Below are 26,161 nucleotides of genomic sequence, written 5' to 3'. Positions count from 1 at the left end.
GCCAGCCAGCAGTTTAAATCATGGCAGCCTTGCAACACAGACCTAGAAGGGTTCCACAGAAACGGTGTTATGCGAGTGTACACCTACCTGTATCAGAATACATTTAGCACCAGGGACTATTGCAACACATGTACAGTGCCTTTCGGAAAGTATTCAGATCCCTTGACTTTTTCCACATTTTGTTACTTTACAGCCTTATTCTAAAATGGATTAAATAAAAAATATCCTCATCAATCTACACACAATACCTCATAATGACAACGCAAAAACATATATTTTTTTACATTTTTGCAAATGTATTAAAAATTAAAAATAAACTATTAATTTTGCTATGACCCTTTGCTATGAGACTCAAAATTGTGATCAGGTGTATCCTGTTTCCATTGATCATCCTTGAGATGTTTCTACAAGTTGATTGGAGTCCACCTGTGGTAAATTCAATTGATTGGACATGATGTGAAAACACATCTGTCTATATAATGTCCCACAGTTGACAGCAAAAACCAAGCCACAAGGTCGAAGGAATTGTCCGTAAAACTCCAAGACAGGATTGTGTTGAGACAAAGATCTGGGAAAGGGTACCAAAAAATGTCTGGAGCATTGAAGGTCACTAAGAACACAGTGGCCTCCATCATTCTTAAATGGAAGAAATTTGGAACCACTAAGACCTTTGGCCTCCCGGCCATTCTGAGTATTCTGGGGAAAAGGGCCTTGGTCAGGGAGGTGACCAAGAACCCGATGGTCACTTTGATAGAGCTCTAGAGTTCCTCTGTGAGAACCTTCCAGAAGGACAACCATCTCTGCAGCACCACACCAATCAGGCGTTTATGGTAGAGTGGCCAGATGGAAGCCACTCCCCGGTAAAATGCACATGACAGCCCGCTTGGAGTTTGCCAAAAGGCACCTAAAGACTCTCAGACCATGAGAAGCAAGATTCTCTGGTCTGATGAAACCAAGATTGAACTCTTTTGCCTGAATGCCAGCCATCATCTCTGGAGTGACCTGAAAATAGCTGAGCAGCAACGCTCCCCATCCAACCTGACAGAGTTTGAGAGGATCTGCAGAAAAGAATGGGAGAATTTTTTTATTTGTTATTTTTTTATCTTTATTTAACCAGGCAAGTCAGTTAAGAACATATTCTTATTTTCAATGACAGCCTGGGAACAGTGGGTTAACTGCCTGTTCAGGGGCAGAACGACAGATTTGTACCGTGTCAGCTCGGGGGTTTGAATTCGCAACCTTCCGGTTACTAGTCCAACACTCTAACCACTAGGCTACGCTGAAGCTCCTCAAATATAGGTTTGCCAAGCTTGTAGCGTTGTACCCAAGAAGACTCCAGGCTGTAATAGCTGCCAACGGTGCTTCAACAATAGTACTGAGTAAAGGGTCGGAATAATTATGGAAATGTGATTTTTCAGTTTTTTAAAATTCTAAAAACCTGTTTTTGCTTTGTCATTATAGGGTATTGGGTGTAGATTGATGAGGGAAAAAATATTTCATACATTTTAGAATAAGGCTATAGCGTAACAAAATGTGGAAAAAGTGAAGGAATCTGAATACTTTCCGTATGCACTGTATATATACAGTAGAGAAAGGGGCGACCAGAGGAGAGGGAGGAAGAGGAGAATAGACTGACAGATGGGGGAGGACGACTGGGACTGACCAGGAGGACTTTGGTGATATGATGGTTCTGGAAGGAGGACTCCTCTCTGTGGTTTTCTATGAGGGGAAATCAGACTGATTTTCAGTGGACTTATCACTTATCACACACAAACTGTGATACTTTGCATCCAATTTCATTCTCTATTATTCTATGACTCGCTTTTTGGTGAACTTAGCTCTGTGTTCCCAAACATTCTACCCCCTACTGCAATTATTCATCAACCTCACACTTATTTTCTCTCTCCCTCTTCTCTCACCCCTTCTATCATCTCTTCCCTATCTAACTCATCTCCCTCCCCATTGCCTAGTGCTCTCTCTCACCCCACTTGGTAAGTTGCATGGCCACAGCGTGGTACACATTCTTTAATATTGTGGTGTAGACTGTGTGGGCTATGGAGGGCATGTAGAGCAGAACTCCAGAGAACAGGGAGCCGCTGTCCTGATGGAAGCCCTGTACCAGGGCCTCTCCGTGGTAGAAGCAAGTCATTCCCAGCACCACCAGTCCCAGGAACAGCCCCACTAGGGGCAACGACACCAGGCCCACACGCAGCTGCCTCTGCCACTCCGGGAACAGGGGCTCCAGACGGCCTGTCACAGGGTTGATCCCCAGGGTGCCGTGGAAGCCAGGGCGGGGCTCAGCGAAACGCTCGGTCAGGTGCCGTGTGCCCCAGCGATGGGAGAGGGAGGAGCTCCGGCACTTCCAGAACTCGATGAACACCGTGGACCACAGCATGCTGAATACAGCCTGTACCATGTGACCGCTGACTGAGAGGCCATAATCTTCCTCCTCCATCACCCCCTCCCCGGCCTGCTCCTTCACCACCCCACCACCTCCAGGCAGCAGAAAGGTCAGGACAAGGCCCAGGAAGGCAGGGGGAACCAGGGCCCAGGTGTAGAATTGCAGAAAGCTGAAGTAAAACGCCATGGTGCCTCCAAAGTATGACTGGATTGCATCTGCACAGGAAGAGAGCGATCAAAATTGGTAAATGTTTGCGGTGGTGCCAGAGCTTGGCGATATAGAAAAAAAGTCCTATCGCGATAAATGTAACTATTTCGCCCGAAAACAACAAATACAAGGATAAACCCCCCAAAATAAATGGACAGTTACTTTACATTTTTTTTTGTCAGTGCCAGGTAAGACATCTGAGATGGTAGCCGATGATTATAACAGTAAGCTATTTCATCGAACATAATCCAGGAAATGCATGATTTCCACAAACCGATGCTGGCACTAAGACCATACTCAATGAGCTGTATACGGCCATAAGCAAACAGGAAAACGCTCATCCAGAGGCGGCGCTCCTAGTGGCCGGGGACTTTTAATCCGTTTTACCTCATCTTTACCAGCATGTTAAACGTGCATCCATAGGAAAAAAAACTATAGACCACCTATAGTCCACACACAGACGTTTACAAAGCTCTCCCTCTCCCTCCATTTGGCAAATCTGACTATAACTCTATCCTCCTGATTCCTGCTTACAAGCAAAAACGAAAGTAGGAAGCACCAGTGACTCAGTCAATAAAGATGTGGTCAGATGACAAAGATGCTAAGCTACAGGACTGTTTTGCTAGCACAGACTGGAATATGTTCCGGGATTCTTCTGATGGCATTGAGGAGTACACCACATCAGTCACTGGCTTCATCAATAAGTGCCTTGATGACGTCGTCCCTACAGTGACTGTACGTACAGTGGGGAGAACAAGTATTTGATACACTGACGATTTTGCAGGTTTTCCTACTTACAAAGCATGTCGAAGGTCTGTAATTTTTTATCATAGGTACACTTCAACTGTGAGAGATGGAATCTAAAACAAAAATCCGTAAAATCACATTGTATGATTTTTTATTAATTTAAGTAATCAACACCATTATCCCTGAAACCTTAGACCCTCTCCAATTTGCATACCGCACCAACAGATCCACAGTTGATGCAATCTCTATTGCACTCCACACTGCCCTTTCCCACCTGGACAAAAGGAACACTTATGTGAGAATGCTATTCATTGACTACACCTCAGCGGTCAACACGATAGTGCCCTCAAAGCTCATCACTAAGCTAAGGACCCTGGGACTAAACACTTCCCTCTGCAACTGGATCCTGGACTTCCTGATGGGCCGCCCCCAGATCGTAAGGGTAGGTAACAACCCATCTGCCACACTGATCCTCAACATGGGGGCCCCTCAGGGGTGGTTGCATGCTCAGTCCCCTCCTGTACTCCCTGTTCACTCATGACTGCATGGCCAGGCATGACTCCAATACCATCATTAGGTTTTCCGACGACACAACAGTGCTTGATCAACAACAAAGATGAGACAGCATATAGGGAGGAGGTGCCAGGATAACAACCTCTCCCTCAACGTGATCAAGACAAAGGAGATGATTGTGGACTATAGGAAAAGGAGGACCAAGCACACCCACATTCTCATTGACTGGACTGTAGTGGAGCAGGTTGAGAGCTTCAAGTTCCTTGGTGTCCACATCACCAACAAACTCTCATCTTCCAAACACACAAAGACAGTCGTGAAGAGGACACGACAATGTCTATTACCCCTCAGGAGACTGAAAAGATTTTGCATGGGTCCTCAGATCCTCAAAAAGTTATACAGCTGCACCATCGAGAGCATCCTGACTGGTTGCATCACTGCCTGGTATGGCGACTGCTCGGCCTCCGATCGCAAAGGCACTACAGAGGGTAGTGCGTACGGCCCAGTACTTGGGGCCAAGATTCCAGCAATTCAGGAACTCTATACCAGGTAGTGTCAGAGGAAGGCCCTAAAAATTGTCAAAGACACCAGCCACCCTAGTCATAGACTGTTCTCTTTGCTACCGTACGGCAAGCAGTACCGGAGCGCCAAGTCTAGGTCACTCGTGCAACCCGCCTCACCAATAAAAAAATAAAAAAGTATTATTCACCTCAAATCTGAAATCGACAACAGAATCTAGCCAGAAGCTAGCCAGAAGCTAGTCAGAAAGTTAGTATTCACCTAACCATGGGTGGCGGTCATCAGCTATCCTTTAGCTCAAAAAGCTATCGGCAGTTTTGTACAACGTGACTCAGACCAGAGCATACCGGACCTAGTTTCTCTCCATATCCCCGGATTTCTACAGCAAGCTCTGGACATTTACACCTGGATCTTGCAGCTAGCTAGCTGCTATCCGAGTGACTATTGGCTTACGTCGGTCCCAGAGCAAACATCAATTATTCCGGAGCTAGCCAGCTGAAGAGTTCCATCAGCCACTCCTGGGCTACAATCACCTATCCGGACCCGTTTTATTACTGCCGATGCGGAGCCACACCGGGCCTTCACGACTGGACTACCGACATTATCTGCCCGAGGCAGTTATCCAACTGGCCCCTCCGTCGCGACTTAACCTGAACGCCCATCTGCGGCCCTCTAATCGTTAGCTGTCTTATCGGCTGCTTTCTGAATAGGTCTATTTGACAATTTTCTTGGGTCACTATAACTATATCTATTTTGCCAATTGGATTGGTCCCCTCTACCACACGGAACCCCACTAATCTACCAACGGAAACGCACGAGGTGGCTAAAAACAAACCTACATCCTCTGCCAGCTTGCTACCCATGGCCTGAATCGCCGTGGCCCCAACCGACCTCACTACTCACTGGACCCTTATGATCACTCGGCTAAGCATGCCTCTCCTTAACGTCAATATGCCTTGTCCATTGCTGTTCTGGTTAGTGTTTATAGGCTTATTTCACTGTAGAGCCTCTAGCCCTGCTCATTATACCTTATCCAACCTTTCAGTTCCACCACCCACACATGCGATGACATCACCTGGTTTCAATTATGTTTCTAGAGACAATATCTCTCTCATCATCACTCAATGCCTAGGTTTACCTCCACTGTATTCACATCCTACCATACCTTTGTCTGTACATTATACCTTGAAGCTATTTTATCGCCCCCAGAAACGTGCTCCTTTTACTCTCTGTCCCGGACGTCCTAGACGACTAATTCTCATAGCTTTTTGCCGTATCCTTATCCTGCTCCTCCTCTGTTCCTCTGGTGATGTAGAAGTGAATCCAGGTCCTGCGGTGCCTAGATCCACTCCTTTTCCCCAGGCGCTCTCTTTTGATGACTTCTGTAACCGTAATAGCCTTGGTTTCATGCATGTTAACATTAGAAGCCTCCTTCCTTAGTTTGTTTTATTCACTGCTTTAGCACACTCTGCCAACCTGGAGTTCCTAGCCTTGTCTCAATCCTGGCTTAGGAAGATCACCAAAAACTCTGTAATCTCCATCCCTAACCACAACATTTTCAGACAAGATAGAACGGCCAAAGGGGGCGGTGTTGCAATCTACTGCAGAGATAGCCTGCAGTACTATCCAGGTCTGTACCCAAACAATTTGAACTTCTACTTCTTAAAATCCACCTCTCTAAATACAAGTCTCTCATCGTTGCCACCTGCTATAGACCACCCTCTGCCCCCAGCTGTGCTCTGGACACCATATGTGAACTGATTGCCCCCCATCTATCTTCAGAGCTCGTGCTGCTAGGTGACCTCAACTGGGACATGCTTAACACCCCATCCATCCTACAATCTAAGCTTGATGCCCTCAATCTCACACAAATGATCAATGAACCTACCAGGTACCACCCCAAAGCCGTAAACACGGGCACCCTCATAGATATCATCCTAACCAACTTGCCCTCTAAATACACCTCTGCTGTTTTCAACCAAGATCACTGCCTCATTGCCTGCATCCGTAATGGGTCAGCGGTCAAACGACCTCCACTCATCACTGTCAAACGCTCCCTGAAACACTTCAGTGAGCAGGCCTTTCTAATCGACCTGGCCCTGGTATCCTGGAAGGATATTGACCTCATCCCGTCAGTAGAGATTGCCTGGTTTATTTTTTTAAATGCTTTCCTCACCATCTTAAATAAACATGCCCCATTCAAGAAATTTAGAACCAGGAACAGATTTAGCCCTTGGTTCTCTCCAGACCTGACTGCCCTTTATGGTGTTCTGCATTAGCATCGAACAGAAGTTAGAAACCAATATACACAGGCAGTTAGAAAAGCCAAGGCTAGCTTTTTCAAGCAGAAATTTGCTTCCTGAAACAACAAACTCAAAAAAGTTCTGGGACACTAAAGTCCATGGAGCACAAGAACACCTCCTCCCAGCTGCCCACTGAACTGAGGATAGGAAACTCTGTCACCACCGATAAATCCACTATAATTGAACATTTCAATAAGCATTTTTCTACGGCCGGCCATGCTTTCAACCTGGCTACCCCTACCCCGGTCAACAGCACTGGACCCCCCACAACAACTCACCCAAGCCTTCCCCATTTCATTTGTGCCGTCCGTTTTGTCACCAAAGCCCCATACTACCCACTACTGCGACCTGTACGCTCTCATTGGCTGGCCGTCGCTCATACTCGTCGCCAAACCCACTGGCTCCAGGTCATCTACAAGACCCTGCTAAGTAAAGTCCCCCCTTATCTCAGCTCGCTGGTCACCATAGCAGCACCCACCTGTAGCACGCGCTCCAGCATGTTTATCTCTCTGGTCACCCCCAATGCCAATTCCTCCTTTGGCCGCCTCTCCTTCCAGTTCTCTGCTGCCAATGACTGGAACGAACTACAAAAATCTCTGGAACTGGAAACACTTATCTCCCTCACTAGCTTTAAGCACCAGCTGTCAGAGCAGCTCACAGATTACTGCACCTGTACATAGCCCATCTATAATTTAGCCCAAACAACTACATCTTCCCCTACTGTATTTATTTATTTTGCTCCTTTGCACCCCATTATTTCTATTTCGACTTTGCACATTATTCCACTGCAAATCTACCATTCCAGTGTTTTACTTGCTATATTGTATTTACTTCGCCCCCATGGCCTTTTTTTGCCTTTACCTCCCTTATCTCACCTCATTTGCTCACATTGTATATAGACTTATTTTTCTACTGTATTATTGACTGTATGTTTGTTTTACTCCATGTGTAACTCTGTGTTGTTGTATGTGTTGAACTGCTTTGCTTTATCTTGGCCAGGTCGCAATTGTAAATGAGAACTTGTTCTCAACTTGCCTACGTGGTTGGTTAAGGGCTTGTAAGTAAGCATTTCACTGTAAGGTGACAACTGTTGTATTCGGCGCATGTGACAACCTGTCAAAATAGGATCCAGAATTATGAGTTTTATTTTGTTGACATCTTTGTGCATATTGGCCTAGAGCGGTTCTTTTCCTGTCCTGATAGGAGAACCCTTTTTGGTTCCCGGAAGAACCCTATTGTGTTCCATGTAGAACCCTTTTCCCAGAGTGTTCTACATGGATCTCAATGGGGACAGCCAAATAACCCTTTTGGAACCCTTTTTTCTAAGAGTGTATTATTCAGCACCTGAGGAAGTGGGAAATCAAAACACAGCTAGATTGCTCACTCTAAAAAAATTATGTCACTATGTTGTTGTTTACCGAGAGGCTGTCTCCATATCTGCTTCTTAGAGTACCACCTTCTGCCGAGGTCATTCAGTCTCTGCTGGTCATGTAGAGGGAAGATGTCCTTTATCACTCCTGCCCTCACCAGCTTCTGACCTACAGCACAGAGACAGGACGGATGGGCAACATCAGGGAACTGTACAATACCTCTACCATTATTACACATACAGACGGGTAACCGGGGGTAACATAGCCAGAAGCTTGACAGTGCAGATCACAGAGCAGTGAGAGAGGACCGGAGAGAGCACTGAACTGATGAGCCAGAGGTGGAGCTCTGCTCTGCTGCAGAACAGCTTAGATCATGACATAGAAGACAGAACATGCAGAGGTTAGCAAATGGCACACATGTGCACAAGCAATATATTGACAGATGTGCCAAATTGTATTCTTTCATTTTTCATGTTTATATTATTCAATGTTCATTAATGTATGTAAGCAATGTGTTATTGAAATCAAAATACTACTCATATTACAGAGCAAGCGGTAAAGCTTCATATGACACCAACTTTTGATTTGTAGCACCTTGTAGCACACCATTACAGTCTTAAAGGAGGCTTGGGTAGTAAGTCCACAAATATTCTAACTTCAATTAATTATTTCTCAAGTATGTTTAAAGATACAAATGTAAAATATATGTAAACCATACTTTCTCCAAAAGAAAATCCCCCAAATCTTGTTCCTTATTTGTTCTAGTTTTGAAGGAATCACCCAACATCCCCCTTTATATCACTCTATTCACACACACACACACACACGCACGCACGCACGCACGCACGCACGCACGCACACACACACACACACACACACACACACACACACACACACACACACACACACACACGTAAAGACTCACAGATGTTTTCCCAGGCCTCCAGGACCCCCGGAGCCTCTGGGGCTCCAGGGATTCTCTGCTTTTTCTGGGCCTGTAGAGAGTCCAGCTCATTCTTGACTATGTACTGACGCTCCGCTAGCGTCAGGAACTCCTGCATGTCATCTGGTAACACAGAGGACAGGCGTCAATCAAGACTGTCATATACAGGACCAGTCAAAAGTTTGGACACATATATTGTAGAATAATAGTGAAGACATCAAAACTATTAAATAACACATATGGAATCATGTAGTAACCAAAAAAGTGTTAAACAAATCTAAATACATTTTATATTTGAGATTCTTCAAAGTAGCCACCCTTTGCCTTGATGACAGCTTTGCACACTCTTGGCATTCTCTCAACCAGCTTCATGAGGTAGTCAACTGGAATGCATTTCAATTAACAGATGTGCCTTGTTAAAGGTTCATTTGTGGAATTTCTTTTCTTATTAATGCGTTTGAGCCAATCATTGTGTTGTGACAAGGTAGGGGTGGTATACAGAAGACAGCCATATTTGGTAAAAGACCAAATCCATATTATGGCAAGATCAGCTCAAATAAGCAAAGAGAAACGACAATCCATCATTACTTTAAAACATGAAGGTCAGTCAATCCGGAAAATGTTATGAACTGTCTGTGATTTATTTAGAATTCTAAGCACACTTATCCAGCATGACTACGCCAATCTGGTTTGCACTTAGTGGGACTATCATTTGTTTTCAACAGGACAATGACCCAAAACACACCTCCAGGCTGTGTAAGGGCTATTTGACCAAGGGGAGTGATAGAGTGCTGCATCAGATGACCTGGCCTCCACAATCATCAACCAAATTGAGATGGTTTATGATGAGTCAGACTGCAGAGTGAAGGAAAAGCAGCCAACAAGTGCTCAGCATATGTAGGAACTCCTTCAAGGCTATTGGAAAAGCATTCCTCGTGAAGCTGGTTTAGAGAGAGTGATTCTGTCAAAAGCAAAGGGTGGCTACTTTGAAGAATCTAAAATCCAAAATATATTTGGATTAGTTTAACACTTTTGTCTTGCTTACTACATGATTCCATGTGTGTTATTTCATAGTTTTGATGTCTTCACTATTATTCTACAATGTGGAACATTTTACAAATACATTTTAAAAACCTTGAATGAGTAGGTGTATCCAAACTTTTGACTGGTACTGTATATTACATTTAATATGTAATTTTGTCTATATTACCACACTATTACAACAGTGAATGTGTATTTTGTTGATTCTATTCCTACAGAAGGTGTATTGGGTGCTGAAGATCTGTTAGAACTTGTAACTGTTATTACCTTTAATATCCCACTACTCTTCCCCCACTATTACCAACATTCTTACCAACATTGGTGAAGTTGTATCTGTCATGGTAGGAGAAAGAAGCCATCTCTTCGTTGCGGTATTTCTTACACAGACCCAGATCCTCCGTGGCTCTGAGAAGGGTGCAGCGAGGAGCAGACACCACGATCACATTTCCACACTCATCCTCTCCAGGGTGGGTCAGCAATGCTGCTCCTAGTCCAGGGAGGAGAGGGTCAACTACAGTACTCCTGCCTCTACTGCAGTGAAGGAATTATTGACACTTAATTCAGCTAATAAACTAAGATACACGGATTGCCCCTGCAGTTGTATTGTGCAACATTTCATCAGGATTAACCTGATGTTAGCTGACTACTTTGAAACTAGAGACTCAACTAATAAACGAATCATCAAGCCCTGGTGAATCAGTTGAATCAGATGTGTTAATAGCACCCGGCTGGAACAAAACAAGCAACACAGACTGAAGAACAGTCAGGCCTCTGATCTGCTGCTGACTCTATCTGACCTGATCTCTCACCTCCATGTCTCTTTGAAGCTTCAATCAGGGAGATGAGCCACCTCTTGGTGACAGGCTGGACGCTGTCTGACAGCTGGATGAGGACCAGGGGCTCCACATGCTTAGACACACAGCAGGGACAGCTGACCTGCGTCCATGAGTCCTGGGACAGGATCTTAGTCTGTGTCTGGATAGAGCCTTTATCACCCATAGACGTCATCACATCCCTGTGGAGAGGCAGTGTGAGGAGGACAAGGAGTTGTACTGTATCTGTTATACACTCTGTAATCCACACATTACATGGGTCATTCCAACAACAACAACAAAAAGGCACAACAAAGAGGATCCGACACCCACCATCGGAGTGTTCTAAAATGGTTTCTGTAGTTAGACATTATTATTTGGTTGAAATATAATTTGATCTGAGAAATTAAGCTAATAGATTGCACCTAAATTGGCCATTTTAAATTATAGGATTTATATAATATTCAGTAAATATAGTACCCAACATCCAATTTGGACTAAACTTCTTCCTACCAATGCTGAAATGACATGGGGGTCATACGGGGTTTAGATTGCTTTGGGTTTTGTTCACCTGCATCTGGTTGTCTTGACTTACAGAGATGCAGGACTGAGATGAAAGGTCTACTTGTTTGGCTTGATAGCTAGCTAGCTGGCTATTTCAACAACAAATGCATGCAGTGGTCGGGGATGGCAGAGAAGGCTAAGGGACTAGTTCCTAACCACTGTCGATGTGTTTTGGCTTTTGAGAGCTATTTCAGCAGCCGTGACACAATATCGGCAAGGGAGGACAAGTATTGCGGATTTTGTAATATTCCTGTCAAGTTTTTTTTATATGAATGTCCCCTATGTTTTTTTTTAAAACTCAATCAATCAATCCATCAACGACTCACATGGAGATCTCAAATGGCCATAGAAGGCTGTGGCTACAGGTTAGAGAGCAGTCCCATTTGCATGTGATGCGGATAGGAGATAGTAACAGCCCACTAAGCACAGACCGGCCTTGATCTAAATGTCCACGGACGTTGGTCCGGCCTATATTTGGCCCAAACATCGACATCTAAAATTGGTTCCGATTTGGTCTGGACCAGCCTTGATTTTTTCCCCCAAACATAGACATCTATGTTTCACAAGTTTGGACAGCACCATACAACACAGTACAGTACAATAGAGCACAGCAGAGTACAGTACATTACAGTACAATAAAGAAAAGTAGAGTACAGTAAAGAAAAGAAAAGAAAAGAAAAGAAAAGAAAAGTATAGATAGATAGATAGATAGATAGATAGATAGATAGATAGATAGATAGATAGATAGATAGATAGATAGATAGGTACAGTAGAGCACAGTAGAGTTTTGTACAGTATAATGTACCCTACTTTACTCTAATGTAATCTACTATACTGAACTAAACTGTACTGTACTTTACTTTATTTCTACTGAAATAAACTGTACTGTACTACACACTACTGTACTTGAATCTACTGAATACAATTCTACTGTACCGTACTCTACTGAATAAAACTATACTGTCCTGTATCATACTGTACTCTACTGTACTCTGCTGCGCTCTGCTGTACTGAACTGTGCCGTACTGTACTGTGCTGTTCAAACTTGTGAAACATAGCCTAGACGTCTATGACTCACAAAAATGTGGTTTGGTCCCAACTACCCAATTTTGTACTTGTTTGGGGGCGGAGTTCAGTAGAATAATACCCAGTATCCTTTTCAAGTGTTTGTTTTTACATTTACATTTACATTGTGGTCATTCAGTAGACACTCTTATCCAGAGCAACCAGAGCAAGTATTGATGTCAACTGCACAAGTACAGTGAAATGCATTTTTTGCAAGCTCTAAAACCAGCAATGTCGTAATCAATATCAATATAGTACTAAAAATAACATAAGGTAGAACAAAAACACAAATAACAAATAAGAAGAACACATGAAGGTAAGAAGCTAAACTCAGCAAAAAAAAAGAAATGTCCTCTCACTGTCAACGTTTATTTTCAGCAAACTTAACATGTGTAAATATTTGTATGAACATAACAAGATTCAACAACTGAAACATAAACTGAACAAGTTCCACAGACATGTGACAAACATAAATTGAATAATGTGTCCCTGAACAAAGGGGTGGTCAAAATCAAAAGTAAACAGTCAGTATCTGGTGTGGCCACCAGCTGCATTAAGTACTGCAGTGAATCTTCTCCTCGTGGACTGCACCAGATTTGTCAGTTCTCGCTGTGAGATGTTGCCCCACTCTTCCACCAAGGCACCTGCAATTTCCCAGACATTTCTGGGGGGGAATGGCCCTAGCCCTCACCCTCCGATCCAACAGGTCCCAGATGTGCTCAATGGGATTGAGATTCAGGCTCTTCGTTGGCCATGGCAGAACACTGACATTCCTGTCTTGCAGGAAATCATGCACAGAACGAGCAGTATGGCTGGTGGCATTGTCATGTTGCAGGGTCATGTCAGGATGAGCCTACAGGAAGGGTACCACATGAAGGAGGAGGATGTCTTCCCTGTAACTCACAGCGTTGAGATTGCCTGCAATGACAACAAGCTCAGGCTGATGATGCTGTGACACACCGCCCCAGACCATGATGGAGCCTCCGCCTCCAAATTGATCCCGCTCCAGAGTACAGGCCTCGGTGTAACGCTCATTCCTTCTACGATAAACGCAAATCCGACCATCACCTCTGGTGAGACAAAACCGCGACTCGTCAGTGAAGAACACTTTTTGCCAGTCCTGTCTGGTCCAGCAACGGTGGGTTTGTGCCCATAGGCAATGTTGTTGCCAGTGATGTCTGGTGAGGACCTGCCTTACAACAGGCCTACAAGCCCTCGGTCCAGCCTCTCTTAGCCTATTGCGGAACGTTTGACTAATGATGGAGGGATTGTGCATTCCTGATGTAACTCGGACAGTTGTTGTTGCCATCCTTTACCTGTCCCGCAGGTGTGATGTTTGAATGTACCGATCTGTGCAGGTGTTGTTACATGTGGTCTGCCACTGCGAAGACAATCAGCTATCCGTTCTGTCTCCCTGTAGCTATGTCTTAGGCATCTCACGTTATGGGCATTGCAATTTCTTGCCCTGGCCACATCTGCAGTCCTCATGCCTCCTTGTAGCATGCCTAAGGCACGTTCACACAGATGAGCAGGGACCCTGGGCATCTTTGTTTTATTTTATTTTTTAGAGTCAGTAGAAAGGCCTCTTCGGTGTCCTAAGTTTTCATAACTGTGACCTTAATAGCCTACCGTCTGTAAGCTGTTAGTGCATGTTCATTAATTGTTTATGGTTCATTGAACAAGCATGGGAAACAGTGTTTAAACCCTTTACAATGAAGATCTGTGAAGTTACTTGGATTTTTACAAATGATCTTTGAAAGACAAGGTCCTGAAAAATGGGCGTTTCTTTTTTTTGCTGAGTTTATATACAGGATCAATTCCAATACCATATTTATAATGTGTAGGGATACTGGAGTGACAAAGGTAGATATGTATAGGGGTAAGGTGTCCAGGCATCAGGATCAACAAAATAGCAGCAGCACAAATGAAGAATGTATGTGTGTATGTTGTGGTAGACCAGGGGGTTTGGTCAAGACGTTTACACAGATCAGACACGGACAGAGTAAGATTAGCTCGGTTTCAAGGGTGTTTATTTAAATAATAAATAAAAAAGGATAGGTCTCCCCCAGGAGACCCTCTCCACGACACCGTCTTCTGGGTCTTGTTGTACGGCACAAAACTGCACTCACACCTGTTACCTCTGTAACAGTCCCCAACTTTACAGGAGTCTTTTCTTCCCCAACTCTCTCCCTGTGTGCTGTCCTTCTGGCAGCTTTATGGGCCTTGTACAGCTGGTGAGCAATCAGCCCTTGATTACTCCCCAACTCCCAATCAGCCCCAATTAGTCTTGGCCGGAGCACCCGTCGAGACCTGGCATGTCCAGGAGATGGAGCCATCGCCTTGAGACGTATACACAGTCTGTCACCAGGCCTCGACGAGTCTCCCCCTGGTGGCTGACCTGCTGTATACCACAGTGTGTGGAGTCAATATTTAAAAAAATATATTTTGCCCTCAGAACAGCCTTAATTTGTTGGGCCATGGACTCTACAACTGTCAAAAGCGTTCCACAGGGATTTTGGCCCATGTTGACTCCAATGCTTCATACAGTTGTGTCAAGTTGGCTGGTAGTGGATCTCTACTCTGAATAGCTTGTTCCATCTCATCCCTTAAAAAGTCTAATAAATCCATGTAATACATCTTGCTCCTTCACAATAAATCCATCCTTTATTTTAGACAGGTCTAAAGAAGCACGAAAATGTAGTCTACTGCAGAAGACCAGAATAGCATACTCTGAGTTGTCCTTATGTTAGGTCCTTATCTGGCTATGCCAAATATCTGTGGGCCGCCCTAGTTCATTTAGCAGACAAGATTGTCTTAGAATTCCGTGGCATTATTTTATAATATTTTATAGTACATAGTTTAAAGAATATAATTGATAAAAGCTGAATAAAACGTAAGTATTTTATCCAAAATATTTGAGGGAGTGCGCACATATGGCTATTCTGTGTTGAGCGGTTAACAAAGAAATAGGTACTCCTATATGCTTAACTTAGAGTCATTCGTGTAACTTTAGTTGTTCTACAAACTTTGGGCTACATTACCAGTCAAAAGTTTCAGAACACATACTCAATCAAGGGATTTTCTTATTTTTTTATATATGTTCTACATTGTAGAATAGTAGTGAAGACATCAAAACTATGAAATAGCACATATGGAATCATGAAGTAAACAAAAAAGTGCGAAACAAAATATATTTTATACTTTAGATTCTTCAAATAGCCACCCTTTGCCTTCATGACAGCTTTTCACACTTGGCATTCTCTCAAACAGCTTCATGAGGTTGTCACCTGGAATACATTTCAAATAACCGGTGTGCCTTCTTAAAAGTTCATTTGTGCTCTGATATATATGACACTGTTATAGACCCGTCTCCCCGTACAGCCCTTTTTGGAGTACTGCCCATGGGTACCCCCCTATCAAGAATCCAGTCGGACACTGTTGCTTATAAAACTCTTTTAGCTAGACGGCTAATACTACAGAACTGGAAGATGGCAGCTCCCCCCATCTTATAAATATTGGGAACCTCAAACTGTTTAATGAGGTTTGGGCTCCATTCCGGTCTTACTTTAAACAGTCCATCCTCTGACGGCATTCCAATTAAAACTAAAAGAAGTCTGTATTTGACCCCCCTGTGACTTAAGGGTTGGAGGAGCTTCACTCTGTGTTTTTGCTGGGGGGGCATTAAGGTCCATGTGCTTATTGATTGTGACCCGCGGATGCCTTGTTCATCTTGCCCAGGCAGAGACTGAAGTGTGAGCTTGTTTTTCCCAATTATTTTTACATTTTGTTCACGCCTACATGAATAATCATTCTATTTTTATTTTATTTTAAATCATTGTAAAACTTTATTTTTGGTCCAGTGGAGGGTTGGTCTGTGGCCATGACTGTCTGTGAGTGGTTTCATTTCTCCACCCTTATCCCTCGACTGTTTACAGGAATCAGTGTGAATCAGCCCTTCATGGTCCAATTGCTGCAAAGAAACCACTACTAAAGGACACCAATTAGAATAAGAGACTTGCTTTGGCCAAGAAACTCGAGCAATGAACATTAGACCACTGGAAATCTGTTCTTTGGTCTGATTAGTCCAAATTTGTGATTTTTGGTTCTAACAGCTGTGTCTTTGTGAGCCGCAGTGTGGGTGACCAGATGATCTCCGCATGTGTATTTCCCACCGTAAAGCATGGAGGAGGAGGTGTGGTGGTGTGCGGGTGCTTTGCTGGTGACACTGTCAGTGATTCATTTAGAATTCAAGGCACACTTAACCAGCATGGCTACCACAGCATTCTGCAGCGATACGCCATCGCATCTGGTTTGGGCTTAGTGGGACTATCATTTGTTTTTCAACAGGAAATGACCAACACACCTCCAGGCTGTGTGAGGGCTATTTGACCAAGAAGGGGAGTGATGGAGTGCTGCATCAAATGACCTGGCCTCCACATTCCCCTGACCTCAACCAAATTGAGATGGTTTGGGATGAGTCGGACCACAGAGTGAAGGAAAAGCAGCCAACAAATGCTCAGCATATGTGGGAACTCAAGACTGTTGGAAAAGCATTCTAGGTGAAGCTGGTTAAGAGTGTGAAAAGCTGTCATCAAGGCAAAGGGTAGCTATTGAAGAATCTCAAATATAAAATATATTTTATATTTGTTTAACACTTTTTTGTTTACTACATGATTCCATATGTGTTATTTCATAGTTTTGATGCCTTCACTATTATTCTTCAATGTAGAAAATTGTAAATAATAAAAACTCTTGAATGAGTAGGTGTTCTAAAACTTTTGGCCGGTAGTGTATATGTTTTGATTTTAAATACATTGTAAGGCTACATGATATGACTCTAATGATGATTTTTTTAAATCAGTGACATCACTTTTTGGCAATAATGCACCCTAAACAAATCCATGCATTTTGCGGTCAGTGGCAGGGAGTGCTGCGTTGTGCTGTTCTCCCTGAGTGCTGGGTGCTCCTAAGCACCTCACATTCACATGGCTCTCCATCACGTGATTGGGTCTTTCTCACAGGCTACAAGTGAAGACCTGCATTGCTTGCTGTTCTGTACTGATGTAAGCTTTATAAATAACTTTGATTGATTCATTTATTGACAGACACATTGGTGATGCAATTGCTCGCGTCCTTATCCAATTCCGAGATGCATATTGAAGATATTGGAAGAACTGTCCACATTTACTTTTCGGCAGCAAAACAAAATGAGTAGGCCTAACGAACAGCAATCTGTCAATCTACTATCCCCCGTCGTACAAAAGTCGACCTATTCTATTCTGTGAGAGAAATAAATATTCCAAGCATAGTCTGGGACAGTTGTGGGATGCAATAGATCCCAAATCAATACAACCACTTGCATAAAAAAAAAAAAGTTTTAATGCAATGTGGCTGACGCAACAGATCAGAATATTTAGCCTAAAATGTTGAAAAACTATTAGGCTATTTCTTCACATTATACGTGTAGCAACGCACACATGGCAGTAGGCTGTAAGCGCAAATGTTCCATTAGTGGGAAAACACCATTATCAAAAGTGACGGCAAATGTGATTATGCATGTAATGCTTTTATTATAAAGGTGCATTTTTATGGTGAAAATGATCTTCCCCAAACTTGAAACTCACACGCTGTTTATGTATGCCAGTTAGTCTTTAAACCCCTTGGAAAGCTGATTAATATGCTTAATTTTAAGAAGTTGTTTAGCCACTTTAGTTGTGATACAAACCTTATAAAAACATATAGGCCTATGGGCTAGGCTGCATGAGATGTGCGACAATGAATAGAAAAAGTCGCAAAAAAAATATGTTTCTTATGCTCTGCATCATTTACAAGTGATAGTATATAATTCACAAGTGATAGGCTAATATTGTCACCCATCAGACTATTCTTGATTTAATCTTGTCTTTACATATACTAAATAATATATGTGTAAAATTTGTTTAGATTTAGAATGGACCATTATCATGCACCTGTCTTGAATCTGGGGCAGCGGGAAAAAAATACATATCATCTATGCACGTAAACAGCGAGATTGCTTTTCCCGTGGTTCATTTTCATGGCAGCCAAGTAGGCTATACTCCTGTTGTAAATATAAACCATGTGCTTAATATTAGGAAAGTAGATAAATAAGTATAGTAGGCCTAGCCTATAGAAAGCTGATGGAATCCTCCTATTTTTAGTAGAGGCCATCAATCTGTTTTCTCGTGCAATTGTATAGCTTATAGAAATGTTGAGCAACATGAGCTCATGGGCTCTCATGAAGTGTTTGATTAGATTTTCGAACATATCTGCATTGATGTCGGAGTGATTGGAGGGACAATAGAGTGCTAGGCAGTTAGTAAGTTTGGTAGGCTACTAATGACCATCAGCAGCATCAGAGCTTGGAGAAGCTTAATTACCGTGACTAAACGGTCATGTGGAATTTGACTGCCTTCATGACTCGTGACCACCGATGTGTCGGTATTACGGTCACCGCAACAGCCCTATCCAATTCTCCAGTGTCCATTGTTTTTGTTCTTTAGTTCACTGCAATAGCAGTTTCTTGTTTTTTTGCTGAAAGAAGCGGAACTCTGTAAGGTCATTGGCTGTCATACCCCATTCGTGTCAAGGTACGACGAGTTGTGCATTATTTTATGGGTCTTTGGGCACCAATGTTGCACTGGACTGTCAGTTGACTAACTGTCTTTTGCTCTGCACAATTCGTGTCAGCCTCCTTTGTCCTTTTTCATCAATGGCCAGTGTTCGACCACTGGCCTGATGTTGGCTGGATGTTCTTTGGGTGGTGGGCCAATCTTGATACACGGGAGAAACTGTTGGGAGTGAAAAACCCAGCAGCGTCGCAGTTCTTGACACAAACTGGTGCGCCTGGCACCTACAACCATACCCTGTTCAAATATTCAATATTTTGTATTGCCCATTCACCCTCTGAATGGCACTCATACACAATCCATGTCTCAATTGTCTTAAAGCGTATTTCTTTAACCTGTTTCCTCCCTTTCATCTACACTGATTGAAGTGGATTTAACAAGTGACATCAATAAGGAATCATAGCTTTCTCCTGGATTTACCTGGGCAGTCTATGTCATGGAAAGAGTAGGTGTTTCTAATGTGTTGTACATTCAGTGTAAATATGTTATGTGTGTGTTGGAGTGTCAGTGTGTTTGAGTGTGTAGATGCCTGAGAGTGTGCATAAAGACAATGCAAAAATCTAAATAAAATACAAGGGTCAACACAGATAGGCTGTGCAGCCATATTGTTAGCTATTTAGCAGTCTACTAGGCCACTCCGGAACATTCAATGTCGTCTTGGTAAGCAACTCCACTGTATTTGACCTTGTGTTTTAGCTTATTGTCCTGCTGATAGTCAAATTTGTCTACCAGTGTTGGAAAGCAGACTGAACCAGGTTTTCCTCTAGGATTTAGCCTGTGCTATTCTGTTTCTTTTCATCCTAAAAAAAAACTCCCTAGTCCTTGCCAATGACAAGCATACCCATAATATGATGCACTGACCACCATGCAGAGTGGTACTCAGTGATGTGTTTTGTGTTGGATTTGCCCCAAACATAACACTTTGTATTCAGGACATGAAGTACATTTCCTTGCCAATGTTTTTGCTGTTTTATTTTAGTGCCTTATTGCAAACAGTGTCACGCCTTGGTCATTGTATTTTGTGTTTTCGGTATATATTTGTTTAGGCCAGGGTGTGACATGGGTTTATTGTGTTGTCGTATTGGGGTTTTTGTAGGCATTGGGATTGTGGTTGATTAGGGGTGTGTCTAGTTTAGGCTTGGCTGCCTGAGGCGGTTCTCAATCAGAGTCAGGTGATTCTTGTTGTCTCTGATAGGGAATCGTATTTAGGTAGCCTGGGTTTCACTGTGTATTTCGTGGGTGATTGTTCCTGTCTCTGTGTTAGTGTTCACCAGACAGGCTGTATAGGTTTTCACGTTCCGTTTGTTGTTTTGTATATTTATAAGTTGTTTCATGTATCGTCATTAGTTTCATTAAAGACATGAATAACCACCACGCTGCATTTCGGTCCGACTCTCTTTCGTCAAACAAAGAACGACGTTACAAACAGGATGCATGTGTCACATTCGTCGTAGTGAGAAGACCAAGGCGCAGCGTAATGTGTATACATGATACTTTTAATAAAGATAGACACTAAACAAACTATACAAAATAACGTGCCGCTACGATACAAAAGTGCAAACACAGGCACATAGACAATAACCCACAAAATACCCACAGATGGCTGCCTAAATATGGTTCCCAATTAGAGACAACAATAAACAGCTGCCTCTAATTGAGAACCAATCCAGGCAACCATAGACATACATAAACACCTAGAGAGTAAACGACCCCATAAACCTACAAAAACCCCTAGACAGTAAAAAACACATACATCACCCATGTCACACCCTGACCTAACCAAAACAATAAAGAAAACAAAGAATACTAAGGTCAGGGCGTGACAGCATGTTTTGAAATATTTTTATTCGGCAAAGGCTTCTTTTCATTCTGGCATTTAGGTTAGTATTGTGGAGTAACTACAATGTTGTTGATCCATCATCAGTTTTTAACTTATCACAACCATTAAACTGTTTTAAAGTCACCATTGGCCTCATGGTGAAATTCCTGAGCAGTTTCCTTCATCTCCAGCAACTGAGTTAGAGAGGATGCCTGTATCTTTTTAGTATGTGGGTGTTATGATACACCATCCAAGTGTAATTAATAATTTCACTATGCTCAAAGGGATATTCAATGTCATTTTTATTTATTTACCCAGCTACCATTAGGTCCCCTTCTTTGCAAGGCATTGGAAACCCTTCCTAGTCTGTGTGGTTGAATCTGTGTTCGAAATTCATTGCTCGACTGAGGGACCTTATTGCACACAGAATGTGTCCATGCAATTGATTATGTGACTTGATTTATTATGTGAAATTATTACTCCTGGACTTAAATTATTTAGACTTTCCATAACAAAGGGGTTGAATACGTATTGACTGAGGATATTCCAGCTTTAAATTTTTCATACATTTTGGCATTATGGGGTATAGGCCAATGACACAAAATCTAAATTGAATAAATGTTCAGTTCAGGCTGTAAATCAACATAATGTGGAATAAGTCAATGGGTGTGACTACTTGCTGAAGGCACTGTATGCAGTCACATACACACACTCCTCAATGACTGATGAACTGTCAAAGCGGTGGACACAACTGTACAAGATATACTGAATGAAAATATAAATGCAACGTGCAACATTTTCAATGATTTTACTGTTCATATAGAAAAATCAGTCAATTAAAATAAATTCATTAGACCCTAATCTAGACCCTAACCCATTAGACCCTAATCTATGGATTTCACATGACTGGGCAGGGACACAGTCATGGGTGGCAGGGGCACAATGTTGGAAGCGACATATGGTAGAGAAATTAACATTAAATTCTATGGCAACAGCTCTGATAGACATTCCTGCAGTCAGCATGTCAATTCCTCAAAACTTGAGCTATCTGTGGCATTGTGTTGCCACAATCTGCTCATTTTAGATGCACAAGATGCACCTGTGTAATGATAATGCTGTTTAATTAGCTTCTTGATATGCCACACATGTCAGGTGGATGGATTATCTTGGCAAAGGAGAAATGCTCACTAACAGGGATGTGAACCCCAAAAAAGATGAATCTAGGTGGGTGAGGGTAGAGTGGCGTGCAATTGAGATTGTGTCGTCTATGGATCTATTGGGCGGTATGCAAATTGAAGTGGGTCTAGGGTGTCTGGAATGATGGAGTTGATGTGTAAATGTTGCCTGCTGCCAGCAGAGCTCGCATAGCATTATGCCATGATAAACTTACACAAATGCTGGTCTAGTGTTGGCTGTAACGCATATTTTGAAAATCTGAGATGACAGTGTTGTTAACAAAAGGCTAAGCTTGTGTTTGAATATATTTATTTCATTTCATTTGTGATTTTCATGAATAGGAAAAGTTTCTAGGGGTATGTATGTCCGCTGCGTTATGCTAATGCATTTGAGGCTATGATTACGCTCCCGGATACGGGATTGCTCGTCGCAAGAGGTTAACCAGCCTTTCAAAGCACTTCATGATTACAGATGTGAGTTCTACCAGAACTAACATCCCAGACACCCTAGACCCACTCCAATTTGCATACCGCTCAATAGATCCATAGACGACACAATCTCAATTGCGCTCCAACCTGCCCTCACCCACCTAGATCAATATAGATTTTATTTTACATCCCTTTACCTCGCATCCCAACCAGAAGCCATGGATAACAGGCAACATCCGCACCGAGCTAAAGGCTAGAGATGCCGCTTTTAAGGATCCAGACTCTTATAAGAAACCCTGCTATGCCCTCAGATGAACCATCAAATAGGCAAAGCATCAATACAGGACTAAGATTGAATCCTACAACACCGGCTCCCAGGCTTGTCGGATGTGGCAGGTCTCAAAAACTATTACGGACTATAAAGGTAAACCCAACTGTGAGCTGCCCAGTTATGCGAGCCGACAGTACCAGACGAGCTAAATGCCTTTTAATGCTTGCTTCGAGGAAAGCAAAACTGAAACATGTATGAGAGCACCAGCTGTTCCCGGACAACTGTGTGATCACACTCCATAGCCGATGTGAGCAAGACCTTTAAACAGGTCAACATTCACAAAGCCACGGGGCCTGACGGATTACCAGGACATGTACTCAAAGCATGCGCGACCAACTGGCAAGTGTCTTCACTGACATTTTCAACCTCTGGACTTCCTGACGGGCCACCCCCAGGTGGTGAGGGTATATAACAACACATCTGCCACGCTGATCCTTAACACTGGAGCTCCCCAGGGGTGCGTGCTCAGTCCCCTCCTATACTCTATGTTCATCCACGACTGCATGGCCAGGCATGACTCCAACACCATCATTAAGTTTGCAGACAACACAACAGTGGTAGGCCAGATCACAGACAACGACGAGACAGCCTATAGGGAGGAGGTCAGAGACCTGGCTGAGTGGTGCCAGAATAACAACCTATCCCTCAACGTAACCAAGACTAGGGAGATTATTGTGGACTACAGGAAAAGGAGGACCGAGCACGCCCCCACTCTCATCGACGGGGCTGTAGTGGAGCAGGTTGAGAGATTCAAGTACCTTGGTGTCCACATCAACAACAAACTAGAATGGTCCAAACACACCAAGACAGCCATGAAGAGGGCACGACAAAGCCTATTCCCCCTCAGAAAACTAAAAAGCTTTGGCATGGGTCCTGAGATCCTCAAACGGTTTTACAGCTGCAACATTAAGAGCATCCTGACTGGTTGCATCAATGCCTGGTACGGCAACTGCTCGGACTCTGACCGCAAGGCAAAATAGAGGGTAGTGTGTACGGCCCAGTACATCACTAGGGCTAAGCTCCCTGCCATCCAGGACCTCTACACAAGACAGTGTCAGAGGAAGGCCCTAAAAATTGTCAAAGACCCCAGCCACCCCAGTTATAGACTGTTCTCTCTACTACCGCATGGCAAGCAGTATCGGAGTGCCAAGTCTCGGACAAAAAGGCTTCTCAGCAGCTTTTACCCCCAAGCCATAAGACTCCTGAACAGGTAATCAAATGGCTACCCAGACTATTTGCATTGTGTGCCCCCCCTAAACCCTTGTTTTATGCTGCTGCCACTCTCTGTTAATCATATATGCATAGTCACTTTAACTATACGACCAACCAGTGCCTCCGCACAACCTGCTAACCGGGCTATCTGCATTGTGTCCCACCCACCACCCGCCAACCCCTCTTTTACGCTACTGCTACTCTCTGTTCATCATATATGCATAGTCACTTTAACCATATCTACATGTACATACTACCTCAATCAGCCTGACTAACCGGTGTCTGTATGTAGCCTCGCTACTTCTATAGCCTCGCTACTGCATATAACCTGTCTTTTTACTGTTGTTTTATTTCTTTACCTACCTCTTGTTCACCTAATACCTTTTTTGCACTATTGGTTAGAGCCTGTAAGTAAGCATTTCACTGTATGGTCTACACCTGTTGTATTCAGTGACAAATAAACTTTGATTTGATTTGATTACGTTTTTAATTTTCTTAACTCTATTCTTTGAACTGCATTGTTGGTTAAGGGCTTGTAAGTAAGCATTTGATTTACAAGGTGGTCCAGTTCTTGGGAACAAGAATGATCAGTAGTGTAAAAAAGTACCAGAAAGTCATACTTGAGTAAATGTAAAGATACTGTGGAAGGACCACCAGGAGGCAGGCTGTGTCCACTGAGTATCCCAGCCCAGCACGTGAGTACAGAGGATCAGAGGCAATTACGCACACCTGGCGGCACTAACCACCTATTCTCTTCCTCCTACATAATATACAGGAGAACCAGAGGAAAACATTGGAAAAAGGAGACTTACCTGACAGACGACAGAAGAAAGGAACGGACTACCTCACGGGAATGGCAAACACTGATTCTCACCACCACCAGAAATGAGCTCTCCACGAACGTATAGTTAAGATGGTGACACACCCGTAATTTATGCTATAGTTAAAGGTTACTCACCTTGTTTTCCTAATTCCTGTAAAGAAGAAGATTTGTGTTATCCTTGTGAGATCTTGCTTGGTTGTCTGGGCATGTGGGAGAATAAAAGAGACCTCAATAGAGAACTTGACATATGACAAAACTTGCTCCCAACTTGTTTATTCCACCTTTCCGCTTTAGAGCAACAGACAAAATACTTGGTCCACTCACAATACATTCAAGATACCTAAAAGTAAAAGTGAAAGTCACCCTGTAAAATATTACTTAAAACTATTTGGTTTTAAATATACTTAAGTATCAAAAGTTAATGTAATTGCAAAAATAATTTCAAATTGCTTATATTAAGCAAACCAGACGGCACAATTGTATTACTTTTGGGTGTAAGGGGAAATGTATGGAGTAAAAAGTAATTTATTCTCTTTAGGAATGTAGTGAAGTAAAAGTAGTCAAAAATATAAATAGTAAAGTGAAGTACAGATACCCCCAAAAACTACTTTGGTAGTACTTAAAAATAGTTTTACTTACACCACTGGGAATGATGATAGTCATCTTAAAAGGTGGGACAAGGAGAGGTTGAAAATTACCATGTACAGTATATACCTGCCAGCTGAAATGTGCATGCTTTGAGAGCGCCCTAGAATACCATCTGGCCCCGCGACCTTGTGAGTGTTGACCAGATTAAAGACCTTACTCATTTTGGCCTCGGAGAGCGAGATCACCCAGTCCTCTGTTTCGGTGGGTTACCTCACCCCCTGTATGGTGTTGTTACTGTTGAAGCATGCATAAAATATGTTGAGTTCGTCTGGGTAGAGAGGCATCGTTGGGCAGATCATGGTTGGGTCTAATCCGTAATGGACTGTAGCACCTGCCACATGCGACCGGCGTCGTACCCTGTGTAATATGAATCGACTTTATTCGTATATTGTCCTTTTGCTCATTTGATGGCTCTGCGGAGGTCGTAAGGAGAATTATTGTACTTATTCCTGTCCTGAGCCTCAAGGTTGCCTGTGATGGCCCTGTGTGTGGTAGCCCCTTCCTTTAGCTTAGCTTCAACCTCTGTGTTAATCAGGGTTAATTGGGGAGGCAGCGAATCTTCACTATGGGGATAACATCTGCTTGTAAACAA

At 43.0% G+C, this 26,161-nt stretch overlaps 1 protein-coding gene across 5 annotated transcripts in view; it reads right to left on the bottom strand.

The window, feature by feature from the left end:
• LOC118396582 (anoctamin-10-like) overlaps window positions 1–25,236 on the bottom strand; it is a 59,801-nt gene extending 34,565 nt beyond the window's left edge. For all 5 annotated transcript variants that reach the window (XR_008066392.1, XR_008066393.1, XM_052465663.1 and 2 more), the window contains exons 1-7: window positions 25,057–25,236; window positions 10,854–11,059; window positions 10,358–10,531; window positions 8,986–9,126; window positions 8,109–8,228; window positions 1,984–2,616; window positions 1,664–1,719 (exon numbers count right to left, since the gene is read on the bottom strand). Coding sequence is in view for 3 of the 5 variants with exons in the window: in XM_052465663.1 (XP_052321623.1) it covers window positions 1,664–1,719; window positions 1,984–2,616; window positions 8,109–8,228; window positions 8,986–9,126; window positions 10,358–10,531; window positions 10,854–11,052 (1,323 nt within the window). In the remaining 2 variants the exon portion in view is untranslated. The remainder of the gene's footprint in view (window positions 1–1,663; window positions 1,720–1,983; window positions 2,617–8,108; window positions 8,229–8,985; window positions 9,127–10,357; window positions 10,532–10,853; window positions 11,060–25,056) is intronic.
• Between the last annotated feature and the right edge of the window lie 925 nt (window positions 25,237–26,161).

This window comes from Oncorhynchus keta, chromosome 17 (genome assembly GCF_023373465.1).
Source record: "Oncorhynchus keta strain PuntledgeMale-10-30-2019 chromosome 17, Oket_V2, whole genome shotgun sequence".
In the NCBI taxonomy this organism is placed as follows: domain Eukaryota; kingdom Metazoa; phylum Chordata; class Actinopteri; order Salmoniformes; family Salmonidae; genus Oncorhynchus; species Oncorhynchus keta.
The sequence above is the reverse complement of the archived record's forward strand: the minus strand, read 5'-3'. Positions and strand labels throughout refer to the sequence as shown.